Source organism: Poecilia latipinna, unplaced genomic scaffold, assembly GCF_001443285.1.
Source record: "Poecilia latipinna isolate Pla-1442-1.1 unplaced genomic scaffold, P_latipinna-1.0 Scaffold1253, whole genome shotgun sequence".
Classification (NCBI taxonomy): domain Eukaryota; kingdom Metazoa; phylum Chordata; class Actinopteri; order Cyprinodontiformes; family Poeciliidae; genus Poecilia; species Poecilia latipinna.
The window spans coordinates 146,482-155,673 of record NW_015113869.1 but is presented as its reverse complement, the minus strand read 5'-3'; the positions used below and the strand labels follow the sequence as shown (position 1 = coordinate 155,673).

Below are 9,192 nucleotides of genomic sequence, written 5' to 3'. Positions count from 1 at the left end.
GGATCCACTGTACAACCATTATTTATTATTTCATTGTTTGTTTATCATCAAAACTGACTTCAGTCCCAAAGGGTGAAGAGTTGGTCATCAGTGAACAAATGGCCCCATTCCAAGGCAGGCAGTAAACTGATGTCAGCCTGACCTAAACAGATTTCTGCTATCGGAATCCGGACTGGGCTCGATCCTCCCCTGGTTGTGTCTAAGGAAGGCCCTGTTCTGCTGCCCCCCTCCCTGGTACAGCTGTGTCTCTGAACCGATAAGCTGGTGGTGAACTCCAAGATCGTACCGTGTGCTTCGGTCAGGGTTTATGGTCTGACACACACCTCCTCCTTGTACCCGGCTTGTTTTGTCTATATATGCTTAAGTGCCAAGGTTCCCCCCCCACCCCATCTCAAACTCTGCCCTGCACAGAGCAGAGTGTGAGACAGGCTGTTTTTTCCTCTCCTTACCGGATGTTTTTCTTATTTTTCCTGTTTCCTCCTGCGAGGCCTCAGCCAACTTTCCCCCCCTCCGCTCATGTTGTTGTGTAATGGATGGTTGTAACTCAAACTGCAATTTCGTTGTCTTTGTGACAATGACAATAAATTCTTCTGAATCTGATTCTTACCTGGAAGCTAAGCGAAACCTGTAGACGTTAGCATCCCAGAGTCATTAGCATCCTGGCCTTCAGCTGAAGACTCCAGAACCGGGCAGAACTCCATCTGGGTGCTTCTGGTCGGTGTCTCTAATGGCCGACCGTTAGTGAACGCGTCTCTAATCCTGATGAAGATTTCTCTGAGGATCCAGTCTGTTCTGCTAGTTGCTGTGCGGTAATTAAACTGTTCGCTGCTGTTGTATCATCCGCCTCGCTGTGATTAGTTCCCAAATCAGTCAGGGTCAGAACAAGGTCATTTCATCTTTGCAAATCATTCACTTGGGAAACAAAACGCTTTCATTTTCACTGAACCTCCTTTTAGTTGTTTGGATTCAGTTTCTCCCCGATAAAAAGATTATTGGGAATTTTAATGTCGAACATATTTTTCCCAGAGTATTTTAGTAAAAGTTACATTTTTCTTTTTCATAAAAATTGTTTTTTACTCCAATTCTAGTCCTACAGTAAAACTTTCCAAGATCAAATCTGCTCTGAATTGATGAAGAATTAAATCTACAGTTGCAGAATTATTCATGCCCCAAAAGATTTAAGATAGTTATTATTTTTCATTCAACCAAGAAAACAAAAGAAAAAATCTCTGGGCTGAAAACTTTTTATCCTCCATTATCAATACGAGCCGCTCTGCAGGAGCCGCTGCAGCCACTCCTCTTCCTCTTCCTCTCTGCTGCGACACTTTATCGTCCGTCTAACTGTTCAGGTTTTCTCTGGGTTTGTTAAAACATAACATCATTTGGTAAAGTGAATTAAACAGACGGGTTAGGGTCTGTTTAATTCACAGACCCTAACACAGACCTCAGCTCAACAGACACTAACGGCCCCATAAACAGAAATGGTGGTTCTGTACAGTTCTGACCCAGAGGGGCTCAATATAAAAGCATTCCACACTTTTCAGATTTTTACTGTAACAAAACAAAACCATGAATCGCTTTCTGGTGGGACGAAAAGCTTTGCTAGCTATGCTAACTGTTAATATTTAGCATGAACGGGTTGACGACACCAGCAGCTGGTCCAGATGAGACCCATCAGAGAGCAGCTCACGTAGGAGGGTCGGGTTCTGTTCCCCGGCCCGGCCCAGTTCCACAGGATATGAAAGATCAGGAGATGCAGCCACAATGCAGCGATGCTAATCGCTCTGTGACCATGACAACCAGCAGGCCTGGGCTGATGGAACCAATTGGTGCTGATGGGACCAGTCAGCTGTTAGCATCAGTTCCCAGTTGAGCAGTTGAAGCTCTGATGAAACTGCAGGAAACGGTTCTGAGATCAGACCGGATCGGACCGGACCAGATCAGACCGGATCGGACTGGACCAGACCGGACCAGATCAGAACGGATCGGTCTGATCGAACCTGATCAGATGGATCAGAACAGACTGGACCAGATCGGATCGGACCGGACCTCTCCTGCAGTCAGGAATCTCCAGTGCAGGGTGCTGTGGTGGTGCAGCGGTTAAGCACAACCCACACATGGTAGGTTTGATTCCCAGTTTGGTGACCTTTGCCCCCCGTCTTCTCATTACCCTCTTTCCTATTTCACTATCAAATAAAGGAACGTAGAGCCAACAAAACCTAAACGAAAGAATCTGCAGCATGTCTGACAGCAGAGATTATTAATCCTCCCAGATGAGCAGTAGCGGAGGAGGCTTAACAGGAGAAGGTTGTGGGTTTGATTCCAGCACAGTTCTGGTTCTGGTAAGAGAGCGACTAGAAAAGGGAACGTTCTGCAGGGACCGCGGTTCTGGTCGAGATCACAGAACCTGTAAGGATGAGGAGAACCTTAATCTCTGTTTCCTCAGCTCTGGTTGTTGTTCTGCTGGTTGCCATGCCAACCACCTGCATCCCAGCACAGACAATGCCAATGAGCGGTTGCTTAGCAACGTCAGCAAGAAGCTGTTGGAGCTGCAAAGGAAACCAGATCCCCTGGATATCATCATCACCTGCTGCAGGTTTACCACTTCCTCTTAGATTTTACGTATTTCTATCCAACCATCTCGACCTTTGATCACAGGATGAACTGAAACTGGAAGCGGATTCATGAATTTAATCCGTTTTCTAAACCAGCAGCTTCCCGATGTGCCACATCAAGATGGAGAAAAGAGGAAACTCGTCCCACAGCAGGAAGACGAGGAGCTCCAAGCGATGCAGGAAGGCCGTTTGCGCCGCCTCCAGCTCCGGCCTCCACCAGGCCCGGTCCGGACTCGACAGGAGCCTCTCCAGAACCCACAGCAGGTGGCAGGAGTTCTGGTACCGGTCCAGGGGAAAGGACCCGAGCGCTGAGCTCTCCTGCACCTGCAGAAAGATGAAAATCAGACCCTTTATCAGAAAATTAACAGTTAAACCATCAAACTGAGATGAAAGCTGCTGATGTCACTTCCTGCTGGTTCGGTTCAGACCAATGAGAACCACGCAGAGCAACAATAAGTTAGTTGGAAGGAAGACCTCTGGGCTGGTTCTGTAAGAGGAGACGGTGCAGAACCAGAGTGCAAACATGGAGGGAAGTTCAGAAAACGGGTCGACTGAGTTCTGGTGGTGCATAATAAATGTTCTGTTCTTCTGCAGCACCTCATCAAGTCCAGAGCTCCAAAGCTCTGCATCCACCCTGTGAGGGTGGAGAACTAGTAGCCGCTGCTGACAGACGCCAGGCTACCTGGCTATCTGGCAACCAGCGCCATCTGCTGGGCTCCAACCCAATCTTCATCATTCCTCCAACTGCTCCTCTTCATCCTCAGAGAGATGAAAAACAACCCAGGAGATGCAGTCCTTTTGCTGCGCCATCGCAGGAAAAACAGCAAACTGCGGGTCATGATGTCACGATATCAGGTTATGATGTCATAAGAGGGACGGATGACCAGAGGAATCTGAAATGCTCCATGCAGGAAACGATGAAAGTCACTGCTTGACCCTGAACATGAAAAGCTCAGAGAAATTACTAGAAACCCAAGAATTACAGCTCAAAGGTCAAAGGTGGTTGGACTATCAGGCAGCTGAGAGAACCATTAATGAGCCAAAGCAAAATGCTCATTTCTCCAATATCTCTCTTTACTGTGAGACGCCTCATTGCTCAGGTGCAACAACCTGTCCTGAGGACACGACCACGTCGTCAGCTGATCTGCTGACACAAAGCCAGTCCGGTGCACAGCTGCACTTCCTGAACTCAGATGTTGGCATCTGGACTTTAGTTTAGTCCCAGAGAAAGCAGCTCATCGGCTCGCTTCCTGACATTAGCTTCAGCTAAATGGTCTCCTGGGGACGGACAGGAAGCTGAGTGGAGGAGCCAGCAGAGCCTCCAGAGACAAAAACATCCTGGAAAACCTGATTAGGCTGAAGGTTTAATAAATACTTGATATAGATTTATTGTTAGTGTTGCCATGGAAGCATGTGTTTTAAAGGGTTTCCCAGGTAGACAGAAAGAAGAACATCTTTGGTTTATTTGAGAAGTTTATTTTAACAAAACTTAGTCAAATTGTTCCAGAAATAATCACAAGATTATTATGTTAAAATGATGTTTTATTTTTTATTTTATTTCCTTTATTTAACCAGGTAAACCCCATTGAGATCTAGATCTCATTTTCAAGGGGGACCTGGGCAGAAGTCTGCAGTACATAGCAACCTGGTTACAAAACAAAATTAATTAATACTACATATACACAATTATAAAACAGATTAAAACAATTTAAAAACAGTAACACTGTTTAATGTTGCTCCCAAACCCAATGATCCGCTTCGAACTCCTAAAATCCCGGTAACCCAAAGGTTTCATCCACCCTCAGCAGAGCGCCCAAACACCAAGAAATTAGTCCGGAAGCTCAAAGAGGCAGGAGGAGGAACAGAGTCTGCTGAAGAACGGGAGAGACGCATCTTCATTAACTTCAGAAAATGCCACTCAGCTCGAAGACGTAAAGAGGGCAACCCCAACCCAACCCCAACTGGGATGAGACAACCTCTGCAACAAACCACCGAAGGACAAAGAGGACAAAGGACATGTCCAGATCAAGCTGAGGGCAGCCAGGGAACCTGATTCAGTCAGAAGGGCCTGGAGCTCTTCTGGTTCTGGTTCTTTATTTGACTAGGATTAAAGTCCATCAGATCAGACATCACTAGATTAGACTGTATGATGGTTCTACAGGCTGAACCCGACCCGGTTCTACAGCACTGTAACATCTCTTTTCGGTGCTTTTCCCGTTGGCGATGTTTCAGCGAACGGTTTGACGTTTGAAATGGTCGAGAGCCGACGTGGGTCGCAGATCGCATGAAGACACAGAACCGGCGTTTTGAAACCTGTCCTCTGAACAAAACCATCAACCAGGATGTGTGACAGGAAAACAAACATTTCCTACATGAAGTTTAAATTAAAAACTTTATTCTAATTTTAATTGTCTGGTTTTAATTAGAATGTCTGGAAATAAGTCAATTTATAATGAATCATAATAATAATCATCTTTATTGTCCAAAAATGTGGAAATTAGCCTTTGGCATCAGATGGTGGCTAAAATCACCCACAATGCATAAAATAAAGGATTACAACAGAATCAACTGAACGTCTGAATAAGTTCTTATAAATATCTTGTTTGCCCACATCCAAGATTGTTTTGTCTGGGTTTCTATAAATCTCCCAGCATCCATTGCTCTGTGCCGATTATCTTTTTGCCTGTGCTGACGATTCTGAGCAGTCTATGTTTGTCCTTCACTGGCAGGCGTCCGTCGCAGACGCACATGTTAAAAGTTTCATTTCATGTCAGGTTCTCCAGTGTTACTAAAAGCCAATTAGCCTGAGAAGTGATTCTGACCTGAGCTGCATAAACTGAAGCAGCGCTACCTGGTCTAATGAGTGCAGGAACTCGGCGGTTATGATCCGAGACGCCATCATGCTGCCAACATTAAAACATCACAGCAGCTCGCCAGGAAGAGTCTGACCTGGAACAAATGAGCTTTCAGAGATAAAGGAGCCAGTTTCTATGAATCTGCATCAGCTGAAGGTCTGACTCATCGACACAAACACACCAATAAGTCCTTGATTTGAAGAAATATTTAATTTTATCTGAGCCAGAACAGATGGAGTTTTGTTGTGATTTAATCTGCCCTCTCCTGATATTTAATGCAGAGAGGAGAGCAGGAGCCCTGGCTGCACAGCCTCAGTGTAAATTGAACTGGCAGTGCCCTTTAGAGACAGCAGATGTGACGCTCATTTCATCAGCTCTGCAGCCAACTCTGAACCATGCGTGTCTGGAAAAATTCAATATCCCCGAGGCAAACTTAATATCATTAAGGCCAATCATCACAGCCGCTGACCGGCCATGAAACCCATCAGGACGCTCTAATGAGAGTCCAACACCGGCTCCAGTCAAACTGCGCTTCAACTGTCTGCCGGTTCTGAACATCCACTGACCGGGTTTTAAAGCAACATGCTGCACACCAGTTCATTGGCAGCCGTCTGAGCATGCAGGCCTTCCTGCTGCTCGACAACATTCAGCCAGCAGAACCTTGGTACCATCCTCTCCTCAACCTGAACCCGGTTTGGTTCTGGGTCATTTGGTGCTCAGAGATCAGATGGACTCTTGGTCTCTGATCATCCTGGTCGACTCGGACCCTGCAAGGTTCTGTTTGGTTTTGTCATTCACAGTTTTCTCCTTCAAGCAGCCATACAAGTTCAGGGTCAAGACCTTTAACCTGCAGACTGCAGTCAGATGGAGCTCCTTCTCCATACGTTGACCCTTCGCCGCAGCACTAAAAAATGATGATAATGAAGTGAAGAAAGGGTCAGTGATTGCATCACATCCCAACCCATCTCCTCCATCAGATAATTCTCTCTGTTCCAAGCGGCGGTCAGAACAGGTATACCTGCGCTACTCATCAATCCGTCCTACCTTGTGGTAGCGCACACCGATGCTACGTCACATACTGCTTACTCAGCAGATTTCTACCTGTATTAGTTTTGTTTCCTCTGTTTTATTTCACAGATTACAGTAAGTTTTAATTTATTTTATTCCTGGCTTTCATTAAGCAGCTGCATCACTTCATGTTTTTAGTTTACATGACAGCAGCTTGCAAATATATTTATAAGGGTTAGTTTGGCGTCTGAAATGTCTTTACTGTAAACAATTCATTGTTTGGTGGTTAATCAGGACAAAAGATGTTGCTTTGTGGGCTTTTTTTGTTCCTATACGTTAAAATATTTTGTTTAATAACAATCTCTTATTAAACTTTGCTAAATACATGTTGGTAGCGGTAAGTGGGATTGACCCTCTAACAGCCGTGTAATATTAATCATATCCAATCATTTCAGGTTCACAGTGACCTGCGCAGGTCGGCAGACACATTGTGGCTGAGCTGCATTTTAAAAAGTCTGACATACAACATATTAATGTGCAAAAAAGATTTAGCTGCAATCTGTATTTGTAGATGTCTGTTTATTGCATTTCAATAAAAACTTGTTTCCCCTGTCTGATACCGTTTCATTCTTCCAAAAACCTCTATATTTTAAAAATGTTTCAAAAGGTAGGAGAAAGTCAATTTCAGCAGAAAGCTACTTCTAATGAAAGTTTTCAGCTTTCAGGAGTTTTCAGGAGAGACCGAGAGCCCCTCCAGCTTGGATCCGGCCGGTGCTGACACAGCAGAACCAGAGCAGCGGGTCTGGGTCACTGTGTTTCATGGTGGGGCCGGTTCTTGTCAGACTCCAGCAGATGGTGCAGCTCATCAAGACGCTGACGACTGCAGCACCTCTGAAGCTGTGAACGAGAACATCGACCTCGGGTCGATGACTGACGTATTTGGAGTGTGGACCTTCACACCAAATACGAACCAATCCTCATTTCAGTTTATTTATTAGGCAACAATTAACATGTCGACTTGAGGCATTAAAGTCACTTCATTCCAGTCAATCCATCAGTGCATCAAGTTCAGTTAGATTTACCGTCCATCCACCATCTCACCCTGGTCCCTTACTGGGTCGGGGGGTTGCTGGTGCCTCTCCAGCTCACTTCTGTCTGTTGAACGGACAGAAGAAAAAAACATCTGGACTCCTGAACATAAATTAGACTGAATTTTAGTTTTTCTGGTTATTCTGAGTTTTGGATGCGACATTTTATTTGTTTTTTAAAAGAATTATTATAATAGAGGTTCGTTTATATCAACTTCTGGATAAATTGTTGCCACTTCTTAGATATTTTTTAAATATTATTTCCTTTTAACTCTTCTTCCAGTTTCTTTTTAAAGTCTGTTTGGCTGTGAACACAACAGTTTGACCTCAGTCACATGAAATAAGTCTAGATTTTGCTATAATTTTTATTTTTTCTTGGGATTTGATGGACCCTGGCCTGGGTCCAGGGCCTGGGCCACCCTGGACAGGACGCCAGTCTGTCGCAGAGTTTATAATTACTGTGGGGAAAAAGTCGAGCTCATCCCACTTCCCCATGCTGGAGATTTTAGTTTAATAATAACAATAAATAAAGTTATCTTTAAAACTGATTACACAGGTGACATCAAGACCCAACAGTAGAGTCAGACGGTAATAAAATTAATCTGGTTGTGTGTGTTGTTATTGTGTCCTTGCTTTAATTCTACTTTTTTCTATTTAATCATAAAAAAATCATGATCAGACAGAAAGAGAGTCATGGAACAGGAAGAGCAGGTTTCCTGAAGAAAGAGGAAGTTTCCAGCCTGCAGTGATTAAAAATAGTTCAGAGTGCTCATTTTGGGCATTAAAGATTTAAAGGATAAAATCTAAACATTTTGAGTAATTGGATAAAACCCAGAGTAAAATACTTACATTAAAAATGATAACTTATGATTAAACCAATAATTAATATTGGTTTAAGCAGTGGTTGATGTTGGTTTGATTATAAGAATATTTACACTTACTCTTAAACTTATGGAAGTACTTACAGGTGAAAGAAGTAACTGTAACATGGTATCAAATAATTAGAATAATGGATTTTTCTTGGTTTCTTTTCAGAAATGTCTGTAATAACTCACATTATGACTATAATAAGAGTAACTAACAAGTAATGGTTATTAAAAATTATAAATGAATGCTAAATCAGAGAAACTAAAAGGTTATAAATGTGATTTTGACATTGAACTTGAAATGGTATGAAATGTGCAACTGTAATTAAAGGCCACTGATGTGTTGGAGGTAGATGGTAGGTGAAAAGTCAGGGAGAAAGAGGAACTGATAGGAGAGCGGAGGTGACCAACGCCTTATTGCTAAACTTTAACTTTCCTAAGAAAAGGTTAGACACAAGAGGACTGTTGAGCAACTCGGGGACATTAGAACAGACATCAGGTCATCATGTCTCCAAGACGGTGACGGATATGAGGTCATCGGTCCAAGCAGTCAGCCAATGAGACAGGCACAGCAACAAAGCTAGCCAATGCAAATGCACTAAAAGGGTGGATAAACCTTTTAGTGCAAAAGATTCCTCTTTTGCAGGTGGCTGCAAAAGAGGAGTCTTTGGTTGGACCCTTCAGGCAGCTTCGAGCCAAGATCGAGATGGACAAAGAACTCTGCAGCTGAAGAAGAGCCGGAGCCACAGAGCCGAAGACT

The 9,192-nt window shown here is 43.8% G+C and overlaps 1 protein-coding gene across 1 annotated transcript in view; it reads right to left on the bottom strand.

Annotated features, from left to right (window-relative positions):
* Positions 1–2,676: 2,676 nt before the first annotated feature.
* The window catches only part of mei4 (meiosis-specific, MEI4 homolog (S. cerevisiae)), an 18,452-nt gene continuing 11,936 nt past the window's right edge, over positions 2,677–9,192 (bottom strand). Inside the window, exon 5 of the mRNA XM_015054455.1 lies at positions 2,677–2,939. Coding sequence (XP_014909941.1) covers positions 2,703–2,939 — 237 coding nt within the window. The 3' untranslated portion in view covers positions 2,677–2,702. The remainder of the gene's footprint in view (positions 2,940–9,192) is intronic.